Source organism: Sander vitreus, chromosome 14 (genome assembly GCF_031162955.1).
Source record: "Sander vitreus isolate 19-12246 chromosome 14, sanVit1, whole genome shotgun sequence".
Taxonomy (NCBI): domain Eukaryota; kingdom Metazoa; phylum Chordata; class Actinopteri; order Perciformes; family Percidae; genus Sander; species Sander vitreus.
Genome location: NC_135868.1, coordinates 29,555,114 through 29,580,938, shown reverse-complemented (window position 1 = coordinate 29,580,938; position 25,825 = coordinate 29,555,114). Strand labels below are relative to the sequence as shown.

General features: G+C 41.7%; 1 protein-coding gene across 7 annotated transcripts in view; it reads left to right on the top strand.

Annotated features, from left to right (window-relative positions):
• phf14 (PHD finger protein 14) overlaps positions 1-25,825 on the top strand; it is a 120,567-nt gene that overhangs the window by 43,073 nt on the left and 51,669 nt on the right. For 3 of the 7 annotated variants that reach the window (XM_078266923.1, XM_078266921.1, XM_078266920.1), the window contains exons 12-16: positions 3,646-3,752; positions 4,085-4,216; positions 7,749-7,911; positions 17,079-17,141; positions 17,894-18,015. In XM_078266923.1, the coding sequence (XP_078123049.1) occupies positions 3,646-3,752; positions 4,085-4,216; positions 7,749-7,911; positions 17,079-17,141; positions 17,894-18,015 (587 nt within the window). Of the gene's footprint in view, positions 1-3,645; positions 3,753-4,084; positions 4,217-7,748; positions 7,912-17,078; positions 17,142-17,893; positions 18,016-19,472; positions 22,109-25,825 lie in introns of those variants that run through there. The other 4 variants (XM_078266924.1, XM_078266926.1, XM_078266922.1 and 1 more) reach the window with 4 other exon arrangements.

Here is a 25,825-nt window from a genome sequence, read left to right as displayed (position 1 = left end):
GCTAACCTATCAGGGTGCGTTTTCAGGTACCTGATAAACTGAGATGTGGTTGAGCCAGAATCCTTCATCTTGATACCACATATTTAGCATGCAGTGCTTCTTTTGTTTCGGCTTTGTTGTATGACGTTTTTGAAGCCAAAGCTCCTTATGAACGGCACAGCAGCTGCCGGAGCGCTCAACATGCATTTGCAGCATGCAACATTTTGCACGGCCTTTCGCTGTACGTTTTGTTGGTAAATGAGTCACATACACACGTCTCGTCTTCATATCAAAAATAAGGAAATGATCAACCCGTTCTCACTCCCGATTGGTCATTGGCTCTCAGAGTGCACGTGGGACTGCTGGGATTGGTTGAAGTCGCGGGAAACTTCAGGTTATTGGTCAAACGTGCGGAAAATTTGCGGTAATTGGTCAAAATTGCGAGTCGCACCAAATTCACGGTGATTGGTTGAATTTGCGTGAATTGGCGCGATCGCGACATCGCAAAATCCTGGAGGGACTGATGAAAAAGTTGCTCACTTTACTGTAAGTGGTGAATCCAAGTGTGGGTCCTATAGACCACGCCCACTTTGACGAATCCATACACCACTGTAGGCGTGGCCTCGGGTGGTCCTAGATGGAACCCTCCAAATTTCGTAAAAATCGGATGAGCCGTTCATGAGATATAAACTTTTTGTACTTGTAGCGCCCCCTAGAGGCCAATTTTTGTAAAATGTGTTGGAAAGCCCCAGAGGGTCATGGCATACAAGAATCTAAAGTTTCGTTTGATAGCATTTATTTGGCTGAGATATGGCAAAGTTTGTGTTTTTGTAGCTAGCTACACAAATGTGTTTGTGCGTAATTTACGCAATTTTTATCTGATAAAATTATTTTTGTCAGGTCGGTCTGGAGATGCTACGTACCAAATTTCGTGCAGATAGTTCGCACGGTCTAGGAGGAGTTCGAAAAAGTAGGTTTAAATAGGATAAATCGTGATTTTTCGTGCAAAAAAAGTCTAGGCGGAGATTCACCTGAATTCAGGGAACGTGAGGATATTAGTATTCTTAATGTACGCTGTACGCTTTCGGAGTTATAGGGCCAAACACGTTTCTTTCTGCTATAGCGCCACCTAGTGGTGGAAGTGGGTGATTTTCTTTGCCTGATGTCCCGGCAGGGTTCTGGACCAGTCCTGAAAATGGCACCGCCCCACCATGTGGTTTAGGCTGTAGTGGCGGAAGAAGGTTGGAATAATAACAATAATCCTTAGGAAAACATAGGGTTCCACAGCTCCGCTGAATCTGTGAACCCGATTCCCAGCCCCTTCGGGCTTGGACCCCTAATTATCACTATAGAAGGCAGAAGAACAACTAAACATTTGACACGCTGAGAGAGAGAGAGAGAGAGAGAGGCCATTGCTAACTGCTAAGTATGCTAATTAGCGAACAGTGCTTATAGCGTGTAAACAACTGTGGGTTTATCAAGAAAGTTGCTGAAAGAAGAGAGCTATGAGTGCTTGAGTGAACTAGTGTAGGTTTAAATGTAAAGTGGATAATTAGCTACTGTAATGAAGAATATGACAAAATAAACTGCGTCGAGCTCCTGAAGCAAGACGTTATCAGCTTACCGTACATGTCAGCCAATCAGGAGGCAGGACAGCCGAGCCGGTGTAGCCAGTTTCATTGATTAAAGTGAAAGCCGCTGTGCATTTCCATGATATGTTATGTCCAATTACATGTTCATTGTAACCAGCCTTTCAGACTGGTGATCAGATCCTATATCGATGATCTTGAGTAACCACCATTGGATGATTTAAAAATATAGGCGATCACCCAAGCCTACTATTCGCGGTCAGAAGCACCGGTGAAATACTCCTGGTTCACAGGAAAAAACACCCAAAGCAACAAAAAAACCGAACTCAAATACTCCAGCCCTGATTGGTTGCTACAGACTTCGGTGAGAGTGACTTCCATTATTATGAAGTATATTATCACTTGCCTTTGCAGAGCTTTTCTTCAAGCAACTTTCTGCGCCACAACTTGATATTTATTATTTTACTGTACTGAATATGAAGAAAATGCTCAGCAACAGAAAGTTCCCAGTTTGCTCCTGCACTGTAATGTTTTGACGTTTGAGTTGAGACAGCTTTTAAGCTGTCTCAAAAAGCTTGTCTGTGTTCCTGGCTGTTTCCACTCCCTATTTATAATCTGTACCTTTTAAACGTCTTCATCTGTCTGATAAAGCATGTTAACAATGTTGAAACTGCTCCATATCAGCAGCAGAGACACTTCCTCGTGGTCGAATGCATGCGGACTACAGTCCAGGTTGAGGAGATAGCAGCCCCTTGTGCTTTGGTCACCCTGTTCCCCCCCCATCTATCAGGCCTCCCCGCGGGGACGCTCCCTCAGCGCTGCAGGCAGAGCGAGCACGCCCAGATTAAAGCTTCCTCAGGGAACACCTTGTCTGTTTAGTGACAGACTGGGTCCCTACGAGATAAGTTTTCTAATTAACCTGCATGGCAGCAATGCACCTGAGATACAGGGGAGAATAAACTGGCTGTCTGTCGCTGCTTTTCACCTACAACATGCAACAGGTTCCCTTGGATTTTGCTCACAACTGTGCTGGGAGGGAACTCTGCTTTATTTGGACAGGCTAAACTCTCGGCCAACACAAAGCAGGTGTTCAGTTAAGTGTCACTTGTCGGTAACCCAAAAGCGTGATTTATGCTTCTGCGTTGAGTCTACGCTGTGGCTAAGTCTGTATGTATGTGGAGACACGGATCCTACGCCGTAGCCTGACGTGCACCTCTCGAAAAATGTAACTACACGTTGCTGTGACACACGTCGCTCGGCCGTGGCTTAGTTGCGTTGCCCCGAATCATTTCCTGGTTCTCCTTCTCCATCAACAACATGAAATCAAGGAGAGGGTTTACTTTTCCTGCTTCAGATTTGTCTTTACAGTGGAGATTAATGAACATCCTAATGGTGTTCCTTGCATTAGAAGATGGAATTAAAATAAAACCTCCCTGTGGACAGTTGAGAAAAAAAGAGGCCATTTGAGGACATTGTCATGTTCAAGAAACCAGTTTGAGATGATTTGAGCTTTGTGACATGGCGCGTTGTGATCACAAAGTAATGGACATGGTCAGCAACAATACTCAGGTAGGCTGTGGCATTAAATGATGCTCAATTAGTACTAAGGGGCCCAAAGTGTGCTAAGAAACTATCCCCCAAACCATTACACCACCACCACCAGCCTTAAGCCTTGATACAGGCAGGATGGATATATGCTTTCATGTGGTTTACGCCTAATTCTGACCCTACCATCTCAATGTTGCAGCAGAAATGAGACATCAGACCAATCTTCAAATTTTGGTGAACCATTTTTTGCTCTATACCTCAGTTGTAACGAGTGCTTATTTGAGTAACTGTTGCCTTTTAAAAGATTTAGCGATAGCAAACATTAAGATTGTATTGCTTTTTTCTAACATTCGGAAAGATCCACTAACTTCAGTGACCGTTTTGATCAGAACTGTTACCTACAGAAAAAATCAATCCGTGTGAAAACTGTGAGGATAGGGTAAGGGCCATCATAGGTAGGGACATGGTCACTGATGCTGCTCATAGCTGTAACTTAAAACCATTTGTGCATTTCCCTTTTTTGTGGCAGAAACTAAACACCCCAGCTGTTCTGAAAGCCCCAAAAGAGAGGAAGCCCAGTAAGAAGGAGGGAGGAACCCCAGGGAAGTCATCCAGCCTGCCTGCAATCCTCTACAGGTGAACAGTGTCCCAAGAGATTCTAAGGAAAGATTAGGGAGGATTAAGGATAACGGTTAAATGATTAAGTAATGCTAGTGAACTCAGGGTGCACTTGTTTTAAATATCAAATGCCAGGGGCAGAAACGTGTGTTGTACTGCAGACATCCATCAATGTTTTTTTAGACCATTTGGGGTTGAGTGTGTGAGGTTACATCTGTAGAATCCCTAATTACATGGTAAAACACAAATATAGAAGGTTTATCTGTCACACCGTTTCTCAGACACAACTTTTTGGGTTAAATAACCAATAACCAGCCTTTTCTCACACATAATTTCACCGTTTCCTTCAGTTGTGGCATCTGTAAGAAGAACCAGGACCAACATCTGCTGGTGCTGTGTGACACCTGCAAGCTCTACTACCACCTGGGCTGCCTGGAGCCACCACTAACACGCATGCCCAAGAAGACCAAGAACAGCTACTGGTGAGAGACATGAAGACATGTGGGGGTTGGGGAGCCATACATGGGACAAATACTATCTAAGGACACATGCTGAAACTATAGGACCGAAAGTGAGCCCGTCTAATTTTGAGCCCAACAACATTGTCTGTGGGGAAAAAAGAAAGGTATTTTTTAACTTCCAGAACCAGGGGCACCAAAACAGCCTAACTCTACGTATAGTTGCCCACAAGCTCCACCAATCAAATGGCTCAGTTTAGGTTACAGTGAGAGATGGATAAGTAGGGCCATCCTGGTATGAAATGCATGGCATACTGGTTTTCCATTAGTGGTGTAACGGACCGTAGTTGATCCTTGGTCCGTACGCATCAACACTACACAACACGATTCAAATGCTTGTGAACCGTGGTTAAATTGCACAGTTTAACCATAATAATAGTGTGAAATAAATGTTTTACTGTCTTTGTTACTTAAGTAGGCTGATAGGCCTTAGTCTTTATGGAGGGTTGCCGTGAAAAGCTGTTCACGCGACCGCCGCAGAGGAGCGGATGAACTCGAAAAGCCATGACAGCGGCTACAGCTCCGTCGTATCAGCGGCAGTTGGTAGTTGAGTTACCCGAGAATAGGGGGCTTTGAGCTGGGTACAGGGCACCGCGAGCTGCCGGTTGGATCGGTGGACATTGCGGTTAAGTGACAAACAGTGAGCGTTAGGCGGCGACGACAGTTAAGTTTAGGCACAAAGATGACTTGTTAAGTTTAGTAAAAAGATCGTGGATTGGATACAAACACTCCCAAGGAACATGCATTTCCGGGGTGAAAGTCCTATGTTTTTCCTGGGAAAGCTAACTCTGCTCACCGGTGTTTTATGACAGTTCTTTAGGTAATAAATGGAAAGCATTAAACAAAGATATGGTCCCCCCTTTTTTTGTGCTAATCGGAAAATTGAGCCGAACCGTGAGTTTTTTGATCCGTAAACCCCTATTATCCATTATTTCATAAATAGAGAATTGATATTGAAAAATCAATACGTTTGACAATCCTACTTGATACTTACATCATAAAACATCTTAATTATGTAAATATGAACAGGGATTGCATTCCATATTCATTCTCTTTCTGCTAGTACCACATAAGAATCCACAGTTTGTTTATTCATATTATGGTGACATTTGAGGTGGCGGCTGATACGGTGGAAATGTCAGTCTCTTCTCTCAACTACTGCAGTTCCTTATCTAGAGAGATTTAGTGCATCTGTTTTTTCCACATATGATAGTTCCAAGATATTCTATCGCTTCCAGTGTTTGAAGAAAGAGAGAAAAGCTTTTTCTCTTTCTCTGGTAAATTCAAGAAATATTGATGCAGCTGGTATTACAACACAGGACGTGTTTGTGTTTGTCTAAGACAGTCTGTCTGTGACTGGAGTATTTCATTTAGCATTCATTTTAAGCATGATGCTCTTTTGATTATTGGGTGAAAATTAGAAACCTTTTGAATGATAAAAATGTGTGGATGCAGAGTCATAACTAATTACACGCTTGTGCACTTACAAAAAGCCACAGACTACAGCCTACTGTGCTCTTCTGTACAACAAACACTGGAGGCTGCTTGTTCTCGGAAACTGTATTTCCGAGAACATTCTCAGGTCTAACTTTGACTTGATCCAGGAAATATCAGTTTTATCTAATTGGGGTTGTGTATTGGCGAGGACCTCTGATAAGGTTTGGGTATAGACTTTTTCAAACGCAGAAATGATTCCAGTACAGCACCTCAAGGATGTTTACCTCTGTTTCTCTGAACTTTGTGGTTGTACTTCTCCCCTGTCCATAAATGGGGATGTGGGATCCATCATCAGCACCAAAACACAGTAATAGAAAAAAAACACTCAGTGTCAAGTTTATTAGGTACCCCTAGAATGCAGTGTTTTTTAATGTATTTTGGGTTGTTAAAAAGGATCAGTGAAAATTGATCAGCTGATATTTTAATTCTATTTATACATATGAAATGCTCGATGGATACGGTCCACTAGATACGTTATATTTTCAGGAACATTTTTTAAATATTGCAATGACAAACAACATCATCAAACAATATGGTGGATGATAAGTCAATGGATGCCATTTCTCACAGAATTGTTTAAGATATAGCTAGCTAGCATCATTATTTGCCCATTTCCAACAAGTTGCTTTATTTCTAAATACTGAAATCAAAGTTAATACAATTCATTCTGCAGGTCATCAAAAATGACAGCAGGGGTCCCAGGTTAAGAGGTCCCGGAGGTCTGGCCTACTAAGTAGCCTGCCTACAATTTTAAGCGAGAACAAAAATACATAGTTTTTATACAGACTTTTTTATACATTATATATTCTAGAGTATTATCATAATTTGTTAAACGTGCAAATATATTTTTTTTTACGTCAACCTCAAACCAGATAAAGACTTGCTCACCCCCTGTGATCGCTGCCACCCTCCTGAGGGGTCCCCGGACCCCAGGTTGGGAACTACTGGCTTAAAGGACAAATCCGGCGCAAAATGAAATTAGGGGTTAATAACACGTGTACAGAGTTCAACGTTCTCTGGGATTTGTTTTCATGCTAATCGAATGTGGCCATCTTGGGAAAACAGTCACGATCAGTCGAGTGACAAAACGCCGTGCAACGTGAGCTGAACTAAATGCACGTTGCACGGCGTTCGTTCGACTGGTCGTGACTGTTCTCCCAAGATGGCGCCTGCCTGTATACGTGAACGGTACTGTCTTTCTAAACTATCTTTTTAATAAACTGTCTGTAAATTTACAAAGTTCTCAATGCTTTGGTTTACATGTAGGGACCCTCATTATGCTACCGTTGAAGTGTGGTGATATTTTGAGCCTTGTTAGTGCTATAGAAAAAGAGATTTCTTTTTACTTTACCAGTGTCCCGACGAATAGCTTCATAAGCTAATTAGCGGTTTGCGCTAAAACTGGTCACATTCGATTAGCATGAAAACATATCCCGGATTAACGGTTGACTCGGTACACACGTGTTATTAACCCCTAGGTTCATTTTGTGCCGGATTTCTCCTTTAAATAAAAACCTCCCTTGGTTTAAATAACAGTTCAACATTTTGGGACATTGGCTTATTTGGTTTACACTTTCCCAGAGTGAGATAAGAAGATCAATATCAATCTCATGTCTGTGTATTAAGCACGGAGCTGGAGTCAAGACACGGTTAGCCTAGCTTAGCATAAAGCCTTGAAATGGGGGGGGGAACAGATAGCCTGCCTCCAAAGTTAAGAAATAGAAAAAAAGGTTTTGTCAAGGTTTTTGCAATTGCTGCTCGTCACCAATAGAGGCCATTGATTATTAGAATTTGCAAAGTCAAACATGTTCATGAATTGAATTTCTGTTTTTCCACTCAGCCCTTTTGTGTCTCTTTTACGTTTTCAGCCTTCTGATGAAAAGAAGCTGTGAAAGCCTGTTTTTCTTAGTTGTTGTTTTTCTACAGTGAAGATGTGCACCTGTGATAACTAAATCAATCCAGTTCAGTGAGAGGAGTTCTCTTCCTTCCTTCTCCTCAGGCAATGCTCCGAGTGTGACCAGGCCAGCAGCGATGAGGCCGATATCGCCATGGAGACGCTACCAGACGGTACCAAGAGGTCCAGGAGGCAGATCAAAGGACCAATCAAATTCATCCCACAGGAGATGTCGCCAGAGCCCAAGAAACATCAAGTGAGAGGCACGGTGTGTATCGACACACTGGGAATTTCAAATGTGATCAGTAGAAGTTAGGGCTGCACCATGTGAGGGAAATATGCAATATGCGATAAAGTCGCTAAATATCGCGATAACGATATTAATAATAAACAGATGTTGACCCTCTGAGGTCTAAAGGCATTTTTAGATATCTTCTTGAATTCTCCTTTTAAGGGTATTTATATAACTGATCCCCATGTGTTTCATGTAAAAAGGTTCAGAACAAACTCAGCTTTTTGTATAGTGACGGCCAGAATTCCTAAAGCAGAGATATTTCTCAAATCTCTTGTGAAAACAAACCTACACTCAATTGTTTTGTTGCTTGAAATGAGTTTACAAAAGTCTTGGGTTCACAAAAGTAGCGTAATATATGAATAAAATAGTAACTAAATGTCTAAAATGAAATTTTGTAATATCGCTTTTTGAGTAGGAGTGTCGTCAATCATCTCCTGAACTCTCCGGTGTGTCTTTTGACCTCAGAGGGTCAAAGTGTTCTCAGTTCTGCTGCTTTCAGTCTTCTGCTGAAATACAACACATTTCTTGTTGAATTTAAAACAAATGAAAGGAAATCATTCTTTTATTGAACAAATTGAACACTGAATTGAATATGAAAGGCATCACTAAAAAAAGGACAGTTATATTTCAAAGTGCAGTTTTCTACAGATATTTTCTTTCAACGAATAGAAAAAACATTATTGCGCAATGTGTATCTGCCTTTCGCGATGTGTAAATTGCGCCAGTTGATATTGCGATCACGATAAAAAAAAACCGATATATTGTGCCGCCCAAGTAGAAGTACATTTCAAACAAAAACTGCTGTTGCTACTGCCAAAAATAATGAAAGCCTGTGGGTGCTAAACTCTTCCTCCACTCTAATCAGAGTGCAGCTGATGTCAGTGTTGGCAAATTGATTGATCTGCATTGATTACAAATAATCAACTTGAGTTCTCATTGGCCTCATGCTCTCCTTAAGGTTATCAGAAAGTTGCACGAGGCGATATTGTGTTCCCGTGAGCAGAGAATCAACATTTGTAACCAAAAGGACTTTTGTTACAGGAGAGAGTGCAGCTGAATACAAAAGTCAGTGGGAAAAAAACACAAAGCAGATGTGGATTTGTTCTCGCTGGAGCTCAGGCAGTATGCATCCACTCGAACTGACAAAAAAATGTTGTTATCCTTTGTTGTATCACTTCATTTGATTAGAGGCAGGATACAGGAGCAGGGAGGGAAGAGCCTGGTAGGAAATAATTGAAACAAATGTTTAAAACCAGTCTCTGCTGTCACATACTCCAGAAACCCCTCACAGATTTCTGTGAATAAAGCAAGGCATTACATGTTTTTTTTTTAATTGAAAATGATTTAAATTGAACAATATATTAATGCTTTAAAGTACTTAAATATATAAGTAAACCTAAGTCACCTAACACATAACTACAACTACACTATTAACAAGTAACAACAAAATAAATGTTGTTGAGTTGGTATGACAACCAGCTTCAAACTTTAGCAGTTCTTTTGCAGAAAAACGACCATATTTGCCTTCTCTGGCGAGATAGGACACCTCTCCTGACTTATGGCATGTCCTGCACAGGAGAAACCTCTCTCAGGTGGTGTCCAAGAGGCCTGGACACACAGGGAGGAGTTTGAAAGGGCAGACAAGTTGGGGAGGCTGTCCCGCCTCCCCCACCACCAGGCTACAGGGTCGGCAGACCAAATGTAATATGTTTACTAGCGATCATATTAAGTGAATGGTTAATATGCTTTTACGTCCGTTTTGGTGAGCCCAGAGGGAAAATATGGCATTTTAAAAGTAGCCTACATTTATGGTAGCTAGCTAACGGTAGACTACAGAGAAAGTGTGATATTTTTATGTCCGTTTTGGAGCGTGTACAAAAAGCCGTCTATCAGCTGTGATTGTAGAGTGCATGTCCGAGAATAGCGCGGACACACGCTTCACACCGTGAGCGGGCACGTGCGCCACTCGGCAGAAAAGGGAGAAAGAACAAAGAGTCTGTCGCTGTCCGGAGCGACAGAGGGAAAGTATTTCAGTCGGAACCGAAATGAGGAACCGCAATTTGCGTTCTAATCCGGTCTGAATACTACTGTTTGCGTAGGAGCCGGTTCCATAGTGGAACCAGGTTTCGGTACCCAACCCTAAGTGACAGCAGTTGGTGGTCTGGCAGTTTTCAAAGCCGTGTAGGCTACAACGGTGTCAGGGTTGTGTCAATGTTGCCATAAACCTTCTAGCTGTTTTCACCACCTCTTTTTTCTTTGGCCATAAAAGAGCGACAGTATGTGGACTGTGTTTAACATTTTGTGTCAGCTGTGAGAGGGAACAGACCCCTCTCTCCATCCCTCACTGGATCCTACTTATCTGTACCGACCATGCTCTGATCCTGCGATACAGAGCAGCCTCCCCGCTCCCTCAAGAAACACTACAGATTGATATCTGACAGCTTGGTGGGGAGGAGGTGCGGCTGGGGGTTTCTTTCTCTTCCCTTTTTGTTTTTCCACTGTCAATATGTGACCCAGTGCTACTCACCTGGGACTTGAAGGAACTTTCCTCTTGTGACTGTGGATGCCCACAGCAGAGTCAGTTCCACCGAACCTGCCCCTGACTACAGTGTCTGTTACAAATAGAGAAATGAACAAAGAAAAGGAGGAGTGTCTCAGCCACTTGTCCACTCTCTGCACTCTATCTTTCTTAGAGGGGGAAATAGCGGAGTGTTGGAGCACGGTGACAGTCTGGGTTAATGTGTTTTTCTATTCAGGTTTGGAAACCCTGGGCCCAGACATGTGCCGAGGACCCTGCTGGAGCTCTCAGGGATTAAGCAGCTTTCTGATTTTTCTCGCAGCCACAGCCACTCGGGCGAGGCACTTCAGTGCAGCATTTATCTTCAAATGCAAGGCGTGCAATGGCAGACGCTGAAAGGGCCCTGCTTTGCATTTTTAATGCTTTTACTAGGGCACCCAAACACTGGCACTTCTCTAAAGCCACGTTTCAATTTATCAGGACTGGCTAATCAACATCCCGCTGGTCTCCGAGGCTGCACTCTGTGTGTGTGTGTGTGTGTGTGTGTGTGTGTGTGTGTGTGTGTGTGTGTGTTTGTGTGTGCGTGTGTGTGTGTGTGTGTGTGCGCGCTGCGTGCGCACATTTACATTTGGCCAAAAGGGCTGACACGGCCCAGTGCCACCTTGATGAAGCTGGAGTCTTGTGGCTGTTATTCATGGCCTGTAGTGGATACTGCCTACTGGAGGAAAACCTTTAAAGCTAACCTGTGAGCTGAATTTTATTTAGCATGTATGTAATGTCGCAGCTGTAAAATGAATGCTCCATAGCACACGGTCTGATTTTACACAGCCCCGCTAAAGATAGAGACCATCTCGAAGACTTCTATCCAGATTGAGCTTCATGCAAGGACAACTCATTAACACACATTTGTTCTTCGATGTGTGGCTTGTGAACGGAACGCAGCTGGGTTGTGTCTAACTTCTTCATGGATCAGTTTTAAAACTGGCCATTTTTCACTGTCAGCAGGTTTTTACTGCCCCGTCCCTGATGCTACCCATGATTTCATTAATCAATGCACTAATTAAGTGAAGATGTTTCTGGGAAATATATATAAGTTAAAGCACAAGTAGCTCATCCTGGAAATGACGACGTCTCTAAGGTTTGAATAATACAGCGAAAAGACACACACCTGAAGGTTTTGTGCAGACAGAGTCTTACCATTAAGGTTACATATGGCTGTGGGTCAAAATTAGCCTAGAAATCTAGACCACCCTAGCGGCAGCAAATGCAATTTGCAGCCTGGGTCGTCTAGCAACTGTCCGTTGGCTTGCGTGCTGGAAAAACCAAACTCTAGTCAGGCCAATCACATTGTGTATAGAGTCGGTGGTCAGGCTTAAAGTGGCCACATTATGCTCATTTTCAGGTTCCTAATTGTAATTTGAGATTGTACCAGAACAGGTTTACATGGTTTAATAAAAAAAAAAAACACCATATATTTGTTGTACTGCTCATTGCTGCAGCTCCTCTTTTCACCCTGTGTTCAGGTCTCTGTTTTAGCTCCAGAGTGAGACCTCTCACTGCTGGAACATCTTTGTTGGGAGTCACACATGCTCAGTAGCTAGGTAAGGACTACATGCTCAGTAGCTAGGTAAGGACTACACTAAGGACGCACTTCCAACTTTGCGTGGAATACCTGCAGAACAGGGACATGGAAGTAGTTCTATACAATTTATTTAGTAGATTAGGGTGAATTTGTATGTGTTGTAGCAGTGTTTTGCCATTGAGAATGAACTAGCATGCTAGCGCTAGCATGCTAACGGTTAGCCCCCTAGGCCCCTCGTCTCGGCTAGTGACGTAGAAAGCCGTGCAGATGTTGACCAGCTCACCCGGAGACTGAAGGCAGGACACATTCAGAAACCGTATCTCACTCAGAACAGCATGGATGTTTTTTTTTCAAAGTTTGTATGCGTGTGGAAGCACCAGAGACACAAATTTTTTCATAATATGGGCACTTCAACAAAATGACGACAGGGTTGCTGACGGTTCCGCATGATGATACGTGTCATTCTTAAAAAAGGAAGATGTGTTCGGAGTTTTGCCGACCGGATATAAAAGTTTAATCTATCAACTAGCTCCTCAACCTTCTTCATTGCTCTGATTGGTTGTAGCTCTATCCTATTGCGTGCAGAGGCAATTTGAAAGACAACCGTTTATCCCGCCCCTCGGATTGAGCCCTACCAATGGTGAGTTCCCAGACCCAACGTCTGGATGTGGGTCTGGCGGAGCTCTGGGACACCGTGGTCAAGCCGTTTTGAGAATAGTTGGTTGCAACATAATTTTTAATAGAGAATGATCTCTTAGTGCTTTCTTGATAATTAACACATTTTTCATTTAGACTAATTCCCATTTTATATCATAATTTATTTATTCAATTTACACATCAGATTATTTTAACACGTTGACTGTATTGGACACTTTGCAACCAGTTTAACTGTTAAACTTTGAGCCTCCTTTCTTCTCTGAGCTTAACACTCAGATGTCATACACACACTGCTGCAATCAGTGCAACTCGTGCTTCTGAGTGATAGCAGTATCTCTGGCCATTAAATCCATGTCCATTTAAGGCTAGGCAATATGGACAAAAATCATTTCCTGGTATTTTTCGGCTGAATGGCGATAAACTATCTCGTATTTTCTCCAAAGTGGGCCAAATGTTCAGTTGTAAGTCAAAGGCCCCATGTGAGATGTCACACGCACTTTTATTAAAACAGACTGTGATCAGAATAAAATGCAAAGACCAGGTTTCCTTCCCTGCTTGGAAATGTACAGCTGCAACACATGTAAATGGAAATGTATCTAAAACAAATAGCCTATATTAAATAAAAACAGCCGGTTGTTACTGTACAGTTCTCTGGTTTATCAGTGAAATGTCTGAACTACACTGCAGAGTGGATTCTCTACTCACAGAGTGATGTAGTGATGTGAATGAGTCCAGCGCTGGTTGAATGCGCCTCGGCAGGCCATTGGTGTTACATACGTCATAGTCTATATCCACGACGTTCCTCTTCCAGGACCGCTCTCTGTCTGCCGGAAATTCCGCACGATGTCCGTTCCTCTTCCGCTGTCTTTGTATTGTAATGCCAATAAACCAGAGCATGTTTTTCTCTGGAATGCTGTGTGGACTACATAGACCCTCCTCCGCAGCGCTGTGAAGGAAGGTCTGGTAATGCGTGACTACATACGTCAAGACATAAGTCATACATAGGTCACATCTATCGCCCGCGTCCACCTGCCATCTCATTCGCTGTTACTCATAGAACAGAAGTTAACGTTAACGTACTGATCTTCTGAGTTTTTCACCTTGCCATTTATTATAATTTCATTCCGTCGAAAAATCCAAATAACTTCCACTGTAGTTAAATGTTGTTAAAGGATAATATGTGGAAAAATGCTCTGTGTTCATTTGATGCAATGATTATGAAGGGGAAGTTTAAAGGGGAATTCAGGGTTCGAGAGGCTAACTGGAGGTGGCAATAAAATGCTCCTCCTAATGGGACATGATTTACTGCTGCCTGCTACCACCGCTGTGCTAACATTAAAACCCCCAATATGAACATATGCCATTAATCAGTTGGAAATTATGAGAATTAAGTTAATATATCTAGTTACTACCACTTCCTATGCTCTGTTAATTTCTCTAATCCTGTGTGAAATAATTCATGCTTGTTAAAGATGCACTGATGTACTTAATTAAAAGATTGATTTTGCCTGGGACTTATAAACTGCCTGCAGTTTTAATTTCCTCACCTGAGCAGAGCCTGAGATTAGCTGTGCTGTGTGGCGCAGCGTTTTTTAGCTGAACCAGCTACTGAACTGCACCCTGCTCTCCCTGGTCCTATAGATTACTTTACAGACACTACTCTAATGCACAAATAACTGAATAATGTCAGGCCTTCTGTTTGGTAGTGCAGTCGCCGGAGAGAGAGTGAAGGTCTATAGGAGCCAATTGGCAGCGTTCTTGCAGTTAGCATTCTTAATGATAAGTGCTCCATCTGGCGAGTGGTGGCGAGCCAAAAGCGACAGATGGGATTGTTTTTCGCAATCTGTTTGAATATGTTGTCAATTTTTCTTCCCCTTTTAACCCCTCCTCAGCGGCTCCAGCGCTCACTTGCTAGCAGCAAGAAGGGGATGTTTGGTTTTGATTTCCTTTCAGGCTCTGTTCAGTCTTCTGCAAGGGGAAAAGCACACTTTAGAGTTGTGTAGTAGTGTTGCTATATGTCCATCCAGCATTGTTTAGCTTCCATAAAGAGAATGGGATTTGTGTCCTGTCATGTTCAGCACTGCCACAGCATGACTAGTATTGCTGTGAGTCAGGTTCATAGACTGTAAAAATAATGGACGAAGCTTCCGGGCCTGAAAAGTGAAGCCAATGCCTTAAACCTTCATTCTATCTAATTTCCAGAAGGGGGCGACTTCATTGGTTGTCAGTTTCTATAGAAGTTGATGGCAAATGAGCCTACTTCTCACTTCATGTATTACCTCAGTAAACATTTTCATAATGAGGTTTTTGTCCCAGTCTCTAGTTTCAAGTCTTCTTCAACACAGCATGATGTTCATTTTACTACAATATTCCTGTTTTTGGGGGAAAACATTCTTTGTCGACATAAACCAAGACTACATAACTATATGACAAATATGTCATAGCAGGTCTAATTATCAAACACTAAAACTATTTAGCTTCATGTGTTAAGATAACATTAAAGGTGCCCTGCCACACGTATTTGATTACTTTGTGGTAATGTCTGAAGTTCTACCATGGACTCTGTAACATTTTTTGTGGAAAAAATGCCTTGGTGACCTTGTTTCAAGCCATTCCAGCGTGGTATAGAAAGCCTGCAGGAAGACTCAGCTCGATTTGTGCCAGTTCTCATTAACATTCAGCGAGCTAAGCTGCTTGATTCTGATTGGCTAATAGCTAGCCAATGACAGCCTGGTTATCAGCACCCTTTACCCAGTGCAACTCGGCGAGCTCATGAATAGTAATGAGCTCAGGCAACACCACGTCAGACTGACCAGCTTTTGTAATTGGCCTGATTTCTCTGTTTATTTCTTTTCAGTGACTAGAGCTGACAGAGGAGGTAGCAGTTCATTTTCACATTCACCACATAACACAAACACTTATGGACCTAACCTATTTCAAAAAATAAAAGGAAAAACGGTTTAAAGTTTAGCCCAAGTCCGAGCTTCTGTAATCTGGACAGTCAGACAGGGTTTCTGAGGGGTCTCTAAGAGTCTCAGAAACCCATCTCTGAGAGTCCTAATTTAAAAATCTAATTTAAAAATCTAAATTTTAGGCCTTAAAATTTTTTACATTTTTTGAAGTATTGTGTTCTAGGTCTTAGCGTTCGCACGAACGCTATGCAACCAGTAACCAGTAACATAGCTCAAACACGGCGTTCGTGATTCGACTGCTCATGACTGTTTTCTAAGATGGCGGCTAAATGTAAACACGAACGCTACTGTCTTTATAATCTATCTTTTTAATAAACTGTCTGTACACTTACGTTCTCAGTGATTTGGTTTACATGTAGGGACCCTCATTATGCTACCGTGGAAGTGTGGTGCTATTTTGAGCCTTGTTAGTCGTAGAAAATAGTGATTTTCCCCTCTGCCCTGAAAGCTAGCGTTAGCAGCTAACCAACAGTTTTGCGGTAGCTTGTTAAAAGCTAGAGACACATTTGATTAGCATGAAAACATATTCCAGAGAACGGTCGACTCTGTACACATATGTTATTAACCCCTAGGTTTCATTTTACGCCGGAATTGTCCTTTAAAGGCAGCAAATGACTAACCTGACTCCAGATGGATTGCTTTGCATTTGCTCGGCATATCCATCTGGGAACTTTCCCTTGGAGAACTTTTTGGAAGGGGCGAAAATACTGGTTAGCTGATTGAATAAACCATCTGTCTATCACCACCTATGTTGGTGATAGACGGGCCAAATCAACCAATCAGATCAATGAAGCTAGCTAAGTTAGTGAAGCTAGCTAAGTTAGTGAAGCTAGCGTTAGTTTGGCTTCAAGGACCTTGCGGTTCTTCTAATGCCATCGTTTAACATACAATTAAGTTAGGTAACGTAGCAACGTTAAAGTTTTTAAACGTACCATTTGTATGTGACATGAACCTCATCAACGACAATGCTCACCAAGTTTTCACGGTACACTTCTGAAGAAGAGCAAAAACATCTTCTCTCCGAGAAAAGCCTCCAGTGCCGTTTTTTGCTCTTCTTTCAATGAAGGACTACTTTCTTATTCGGATCAAACTTGCACGATAACTACGCTCATCTCAGACTGAACAGTCTAAGCAACTGTTGCGTCACACCTAAACCCGCCTCAAAACCAACGCTGATTGGTCGGTCGTTTGGCGAACGGCTCCAAATTTTCTCTCTCAAGATGCCAGACTGAGTGGAAAACTGGAGCTCGCCAGATCAGGACGCTCTCACCAGGCTATCAAATGACACCCTTGCCTTGATCTCAAGAAGGTGTTGACCCACTCAGAAGAAGGTTCATGAAAATGTCACTTGAGAATTGTTTGCATTGTGTATTTGACCACTGCTTAAAAGTTGAATGTTTGTGTTATGCAGAGAACCAGAGGGCAGAAGAGGAAGAGGGTTCCCATCTGTGAGGACAGAGAAGATAAAATCGAGGTTTGTCACTCAATTCTGCTACCGAAAACTACTGCTGTTGTTCTGGGACCCCTTCACTTACTTCAGTAATCCAGGTTTATTGGTCTTGGATTTACATAATATCGTATTTTATGTTGCTTGTATTTGCCAATATTGGACAACGGCAAATGATGTTGTTACATTTCTGTTTATGTAGGGGGTTAAACAAAGATACAAGGTGTTAATAAGTGACATTTAAAAGCTGTTGGTGTATTTTTGAATATTGGACAGAGCCACGCTAGCCCTTTCCCCCTCCTTTTAGTCTTTATGCTAAGCTATGCAAAACATATCCTGTCTCCAGCGCTGTATTGAACACACAGACGTGAGATTGATCTCGCTCTTTTCACCTCTCTCACATGAGGAAAAGATGTTGGAACAATTCCTTTAAAGCCACTTAATGAAGGATAAAAATAAAACGGGCTCCACAGAAGTCGGTAATTCTGATTGGGATTGTCTCGTTTTTTATACAGTATATAAAATATATAAACAAAAACTAACACCATAAAAAAAAAAAAAAATCTGAAATTTGCTGTAATCACATAAACATAAGAAATGTCGACTTTAAGGAATCCACATCAGGCTAATCCCAACCGTCACGTTGATGAATTGTCTCAGGGAAATGTTCTGGTGTATTCCCCATCTCTCCCCAGTTTAACATCTCATTCCTTTTTTACATCCCGACCACCAACAAGTGCCCATACAGCTCTTGATTCTAATCAGCCGTGTTTCCATAGGAACCACTGCCACGGGAACGCCGACAACGCCACTCTGCAATGCAGAAAAAACCCAAAGGTGACGACACGAGGACTGAGTGTACAACCTGCAAAGGTCCGGGTGACAACGAAAACCTCGTGAGGTGAGAGTGTGTGTGCGTGTGTGTGTGTGTGTGCGTGCGCGTGTGTGTGTGTGTGTAGCTCAGAGAGGAAACCGGGGGGGGGGGGTTGGGTTATTAGACATACTCTGTGTGTGTGTCGGGGGGGGGGGGTCTCGTGAGGCAGCCATATCTTCCTGATGATTAAAGTTCAGTCTTCATTAGGCTCTGGCCGCCTGGGCTCTGCAGAATGAGGGGGGCTGAGGGTATCTTCTCCATAGGCCCCCTGTATTGACCTGCCACATACATTTGCACAGTTCATTAAGACGTAATGAATAGCACAATTTATTCGGCTCCTTTCTTGGGATTTCAGGTGTCAGGCATCTAATAACCAGAATTTTTCTTTGACTTTGGATTCCGTAAGGAAATAAAAAAAACCTAGATCACAGCGGGACCTTGTTAGAACATTGTCATGTGATGAATATCTTCCGTAAAACATTTCTCCATTCTCATCAGACCAGAATTCCCTTTCATGTATTTCATATTGTCTGTGATTGGCTCACTGTTACTTGAACCAGTGTATGACTTTTTGATTTGTTATGTTGAAACATAACTAACCTTTTTTATAACATGACAGGAAGCTTTTATTTGTAACAGGCTTGTATTAAAGACAGGCATTTATTCCAATGTTTGTCTTGTTTTTAAAGCATATTTTAACCTTTTGCTATCATCGCCCTCATTTCTGATCTGCTCCTGTTGTCTTGATACATTCAGAGGAATGTATATTCTACAAAACTAATTCCATTACTAAAACAACAGTCTTGCCATACTCTAGTGCTATATGCTATCTATGCTAGTTTTTATTTTTCAAAGAAATACGACCGTCACTCACTGCTTCATTCCAACCTTCTTGGCTTCTACTCTACTTTGCGTTTTTTTCAAATTTCTGTCAGTGAAACTCAGCACTTTCAGCAATTTAAAGGACATAATCCCTCCAGAGTTTAAACTATGAGTCAATCAGCAAAAATGACTTGCCAACTATTTTGATAATTTTATAATCACTTAAGTCATTTTGTGAAGATGTTCCTTTGGGCACGAGGAACATGTCCAGTTTTCTGACGTTTTATCTGCCAAACAAATAATCAATTGATGAAACAATGTTTGCAGCTCTACATCCCTCCCTTACTTGGCATTTTAAATGTAAAACATGCAGTAAATGTGTTCCATTGAGTGGCATTTTTTTAACCCCTTAAGTAGAAGCAGAAGAAAATGAATACTTAAACATACATGTACATGTATGCAATGACAACTGTTATCGTACTCCTTTTTGAAAATGACAAATGGCAAAAGCAGTGTCATGGAAGTAGAAGAAAGAAAAAGCTCAACACCAGAGAGTTAGTGTTTTCTTTGTCGTGCTCTTGAGGCAGCGTTTGAGTTGTAAGGGTTGCTGGTCGGGGTGTGGGGTGTGCTGCCCTGACTCTTTCTATCTTTGCATTGCACAGGTTGTGAGAGCCGGGGCAGCCACCTCACCCCCCCCATAAAAACTCGGGACAGATGACCGTTGGCTTAGACACAGAGAGAGGCAAATTGAAGCGTTTGAAGAATGGCGCTCGAGTCAGGCTGAAGATCGAGACCGTCACGCCGCCCCGCAGCCACCTCTGATCCAAACTGGACCAACAACTGTCCAACGAAAATTGAGCGGAACTGTCTGAATCTAAAACATGGAGTCAGTAACTTTTTGGTTAATGTTGGACTGCTGTTTACACACTACGAGTAACTCGGTTGATTCTTTTTGTGACCAATTGTGGCTCAAGTTGCTTCTATGCAATTATCTGCATCAAAAAAGTTTTGACCAAGTAAGAAAAAGTTATGTATTTATTCAATTCATGTATTAAACCATTTTTTTTTCCATTTTGGCAATTCACACAACTCCTCTCGTTTGCTAGTTAGGTAGCATTAAACAAAAATAAGTAGAGAATGATTGAAGAGTTTACCATGGCGCTAACTGTTGGATGGGACTGTCCCGAATTTATTTTGTAAGACATTAAGTCCTGGTATCTTCTTCAAAGATCCCTTGAAATGGTGTCTTTACTTCCTTAATCTGATGTATTTCCTTTAGAAATAGAATGTTAGACAGTGAGGGATGTATCAGCTAGGGAGTGATAGGACGGGCAGAAAGGCAGAATTCTTAGTTTTTTGATGATAACCGTATACCCACTAATGAACCATGGAGACCACTGAAGATGCACTGTTTTCCATGAAAAAGCAGCTTTCTAAAAAAGCTTCAAGTGCACATTTAAAGCTGATGTTATAAACTGGAGGTTGAGAGTAAGAAGTCCGTCCAAAGAGGACAAGCTTCTGGATTGCTCGCATTGTCAGCTGATCTCTCTCTGTAGGAAATGGATGGAACAAGTGGAATTGCTCTAAGAGGCAGAAACCTGCTGCACTCAGTGGATTTGTGCATGTTCTGACTTTGGACGCTATCCGGAATAATTCCTCTCTATGCCTCTAGGTGCTCCCCTGCATCCAACATGTATGTATGGGAATTAGAGCTGGGCGGTATGGAGAAAAAAATCAAATATCACGATCTTTTGCCAAATACCTCAATGTCGATATTGCCACAATATTGTAGGGTTGACTATTGGTGCTTTCACAAAAAATTAACACAATAAGATTTTAGATAAATGATCATCAATAATGTGGATACAATGACTAAGTGGGTAAAGGCAAACAGAACAGCTAGAACAGTCTGGTAAGTTCAGAAAATGACATCACTTTACTGCAATGCAGCCTTTAAAACCAGGAAAAGACAGCACTTCAGAACACCATATTACGATATCCAAAATTTAAGATGATATCAGGTCTCATATATCAATGTCGATATATTATTGATCGCCCAGCCCTAATGGGAATTATTTCAGATCAACAACTTTTTTTTCATTGCTACTAGGCTGGTGACCTCTCCAAACAACCTCTCATCAGTACCAATCAGTGTTATTGATTGAGCCATCTGCCACCCAATCACCCTGAGCATTTCAGTGTGGACTTGGTTAATTACAAACACACTTGACCCCAGGCCTTTTCAGACTTGAGTGTTTTGCTGTGTGCTCTAAGTAAATAGAGGAGCAGAAGCATTAAGAAAAGTCAGTGTTGTGTATAGAAAAGGCCAACTTTTTCTGGTGTATCAAGTGTAGCAGAATATGAATGCTACTATAAAGTGTCTGTCGTAGAAATAAACTAGTGTAGTTAGTGGTTATAGCACTTAAATATTAGTCCAAATGTCTTGCGTGTCTTTAGGCATTTAGAAGTCTTCCTCTGTCTCCATATCTTAAAGTGACAGTTGAACTGACACGTCCTCAGAAAGAAGCCCAGCGTTGTCTCCGTGTCCCTGGGGGCCTATAGTCAATGCTGTCAAAACAACAGCTGCTTGCTGCTCTGTCAGGGCACCTGACAAGTGTCACATTCTGCCCTCATGTCACTCTGTTGCCTGTACAGGGCTCTATATGCATGCTTTTGGGAGCAGTCAAACCCGTGCAGTTCACCGCTTTCTGCTTCTCTAGATTATTGTGTCCAGATACAACACCGCACTGGGTTTGTCTTTAGAGACGGGACCTCGTGCAGAATGACTTGCTGACTCCTGACCAGTCCTCTCCCATCACTTATACTCAGTCAGTCTCAAAGACTGCATGTCAGTTCTACAATGCATGGCTGTATGTATTTATCCAGATCTGTACAGTAATTTTAAAGTGATGTGGTCTTGTAGAATTTGAATGCCAGGTAGCTACGTAGTGTGACAATGTGTACAGTATTTATTGAAGAGGCCAAACATACATTTTTGTGCCAACATACTTGATTATATATCATAAGCTTGTGTTGTGAACAGAGTTGAACTCAGATTTGTGATGTAGTCTTAAAGCGACTACCATGCTTTTTTTTAATTGCCAAACATTTGTTCACGTTTGTTTACACCCATGCTTTTTAAGGGAATATTTCTGATGATGTACTGTGTTCCTGTGATACTGTATGAAGTAAGAATGTGAATGTCGCTGCTGTTGTGTATGTGAAGTGTCTCAGCCTCTGGCCTATAGCTCTTGAAAATTAAGCGGAGCTTTAATAAACTCTTGACTTTTTCACCTTATTGCCGCAGTGATAAATGAGTGTCAGCCAGCTAATTAATTGTTCTAAAGGTGCGACTGCGGCAGTCCGTTTGTGCGTGTAATGCCCTCTGTCATTTGTGATTTATCACCTGGGAAGTGGCCTTCTTGTTGGGCGGGGTAGCTCAGACAAGACTGTGCTTCTCAGCCCACATACAGTACAGTCTAGAACTGATCTGCTGCATTCTCTCACTGACGAGGTTTGATCAACATAGACTTTCTCTTTCTCTTAAAAACAGTGAAAACTGTTAAATATTAAATATATTAAAATATTGCAGTTGCTGATCGCCAATATCTGATCACCTTTACTAACTAAGCATCTAACTAAAATGAAAGGACTCTCTGTGTGTCTGTCTGTCCTTCAATTGTCTCGACAACCATTCATCTGATCGACTTCACACTTGGCGGTATTGGTGTATTACTGAGGACCCAGGTGCCGTGTCCAGTGCGAGCTCTTGAGGTTTACAGGACATATTAGTAGTGCGTTGAGAAGGGACCCCTGTTAACTCTTACACCGCCAAATGGCATGCCTTACGGTGGCCGACGGGACAACTTAATGAAACACAAGCAAACTGAGAAAACATCTTCATTCATTTGACTTCATTAACACATGCGCAGCATTTAGCAAAGCGCTGCAAATACACACAACACAACCAAATACACAAACATGCTGCAAATACACACAACACAACCAAATACACAAACGCGCTGCAAATACACACAACACAACCAAATACACAAACGCGCTGCAAATAAAGAAACAAAATGCAACAGAAAAAACCGCTGCATCCAGTTTACACAACGGAAGTTTTCCAGGCCTCTAGGGGGAGCAGCTAAGTGGAACAGCTTGACTTTCAACCCCATTTGCATTTGTTTTCGGGGATTGTGTGCTTTTCTTTTTGCATCGTCTCTGTATTTGCAGCACGTTTGTGTATTTGGTTGTGTTGTGCGTGTATATGCAGCGCGTTTGTATGAGAGGCCGTACAGGAAGTAATTCATACTTCTGTCTTACACACACTATCATAATCTTGCATATACACCACTATACTCATACACACACACTATTATAATCCTTTCTCATGTATGTATGAGAGGGTATAGTCGTGTATGTGAGAGAGTACAGTAGTGTGTGTGTGTGTGTGTGTGTGTGAGAGTATAGTTGAAAAGGAAGTTGGTTTGATCAATCAGGAAGACAGTTTAAATCCTCACGTCCTCATTGGCTAAAGGGGCCATTTTAAATGATCATTACCCGGGGGGCTTGCTGCTTTGAAAGTACAGCTAGCACCAACTCAGAGGAACAAGGAACATTTAAATCAAGCAGCAGAAACTTTAAGGACAAAAACAACCTTGTTGGACGAAAAAATGTATTCTTATCTTATTTAGTTTCTTTTTCGAGGTCAGTTTTTGTTTGTGGAAGTAAATGGTAATGAGGAAAACATTGCTATCTTTTTAACTGATACTGTGTGTTCAGAGAATTGTGAAACTGACAATTTGGGACGCGACAGTGTTATTTTGGAAAGATTAATTTCTGAGCTCAATGGTTATACTCGGACAATCTCTTTCTTGCTCTCGATTAACCAGCAGTTTGAAGAGGATGACGATCAGGGAAGCTTTGGTGTAGAGCTGAAGATCTTTGTCCGAACCCGACGGGACCCGACGGGACCTTCATTTCTATCATTTTACACGGGCTCGCGCTCCGGGTTGCGCGCGGCAGTGCAGAGGCAATGCAGAACATTTCAGTTGGGAGTGACAAGAAAGACCCCCCAGTACATTTTGAGACTTCAAACAATGTTGTTGTTCCAGAAAAAAGACTTTATTTTCAATGAAACAGTTATGAACAGATTTCTACAAACTGTAGACCCACTGGCCGATGACGGTAACCATGGCATTCAATTATTTTTTGGGCCTGGTGAACTCTATCAGTGAGCAAGTTCATTAGTGTCAAGACAATTAATAAAGGTTATTAAAAGGCCAGTGACAATTTCTGCTTCACAACGTTGAACAATAAAATAAAATAACAAAATGGTTTCCTTCTTAGTCAAATGATTATTCCATTTTCAATTGTTTAAACAAGACATTAATAACGTATTAGGAAATGGTGAGTTATTGACGATGCCTCATCAGTTTAGTCCAGTTCAACAGGCAACAGATTTTAATAACGTATGTTCAGGAGTTCTCTGAAGTCATTCCTGACCAAACCCCTGATCGTTTTTTAATGCAAAATCCATAGTTTCCTTGAAATCCTCCAATTATTTCAGGACTGGCAACCAGGCAGTTAATGCATGTGTTTGAGGTGGTAAATGACGGCCTTGTCTGAGGGGCAGCTCATGGAGAAAATCCACTGAAGGTAGTGGGGAGAAGCCCATTTGCTCCCGTTGCAAAGGCCAGGATACCCCCCAAGTTGTAAGGGTCCCTCTTGCTCTGAAAAAGAAATTAAACCTAGCATGTTTTAAAAAGGAGGGAAAGACAGACAGAAGGGCATATGAAAAGATGTTTATTCCATAACTAGCGATAATACTTACTCTCAACATCCAGCAGGTAGTCCCTCCAAAATGCAGCCACACATTCCTCTGGCCTTCTTTTGTTGCTGCCCCTGCTGCTGACAGTCGAGTTTCAAAGAGCTGTTCTAGTACATCAGCTGTGAGTGGGGGGTGGGGGATGGCTCGGGACAAACCAGCGGTCTGAAAGCATCTGGGTGCATTCTTATCACATCAAGAACACCAAGGGTCTTCATCACCTTCCTGAATCTGTAAAAATGTATCATGAGAAGATACAAATATCTGTTTTCAGATTGGATAAATGATGACACAGCACATGAAAGGGATGACTTACAGGACAGTTCAGTGTTTTTGATTATGCAAAAAAAAAAGATCTAAAACGTGATGTTCTTTAAGGTATTTTATATGATACATGCAAACCTTTATTCAGAGTGTTTGTAAGGTTGTACACTGGCTTTTAAAAATATATGTTGAAATCTTTAATTATTCTTAACCCTTGTAAGGTGTTCGGGTCTGTGGGACCCGTTTTCAATGTTTGTTAAAAGAAAAATTATGCTATTTATTATTTCTTCTAACTCAAACTCACTGGCCTTGGCTCATTTCCTGTGAAGAACAAAAAAGAACGTATTTTCAATGACTGCACAAGGTACACCCCCCCCTACACATAACTATTACACATGAGGTGTTCGGGTCTACTGGACCCGAGTGTAATTATTACAGTGTAATAATTGTAGGTGCTATGAAACTTAACTGTGTCCTCCTCCTTATTGGGCCTGCTGTGTGTGTGTATTTGTGTGTGTGTGTGTCCATGTGTCTGTTCGTCTCTTTGTGTGTCTGTTCGTCTGTATGTGTGCGAGTGTAGGTGCTATGAAACTGTTGTCTTTCTGCACCTGCTATTCCCACACAGTTACAAAATTGTTACATTTCAAGTACTTTTACCTGTTCTGATTAAGTTCTAAGAAATAAGCACCAATAATGATCAAAAATCTTGTTTCTATTTTTTTTACCTTTTTTATAATTGAATTTCCTTGTTTACTCACAAAAAACGAATGATCTCACAGGAGTAAATGGCAAATATGAACCATAAATGATGTATATATCATTGGTAATTGAGCTAAAGTAAACCTCTGTTAAGTATTTTTACATAAATTATTATCAGAATCAGAAAGGGTTTTATTGCCAAGTAGGTTTTTTAACACATAC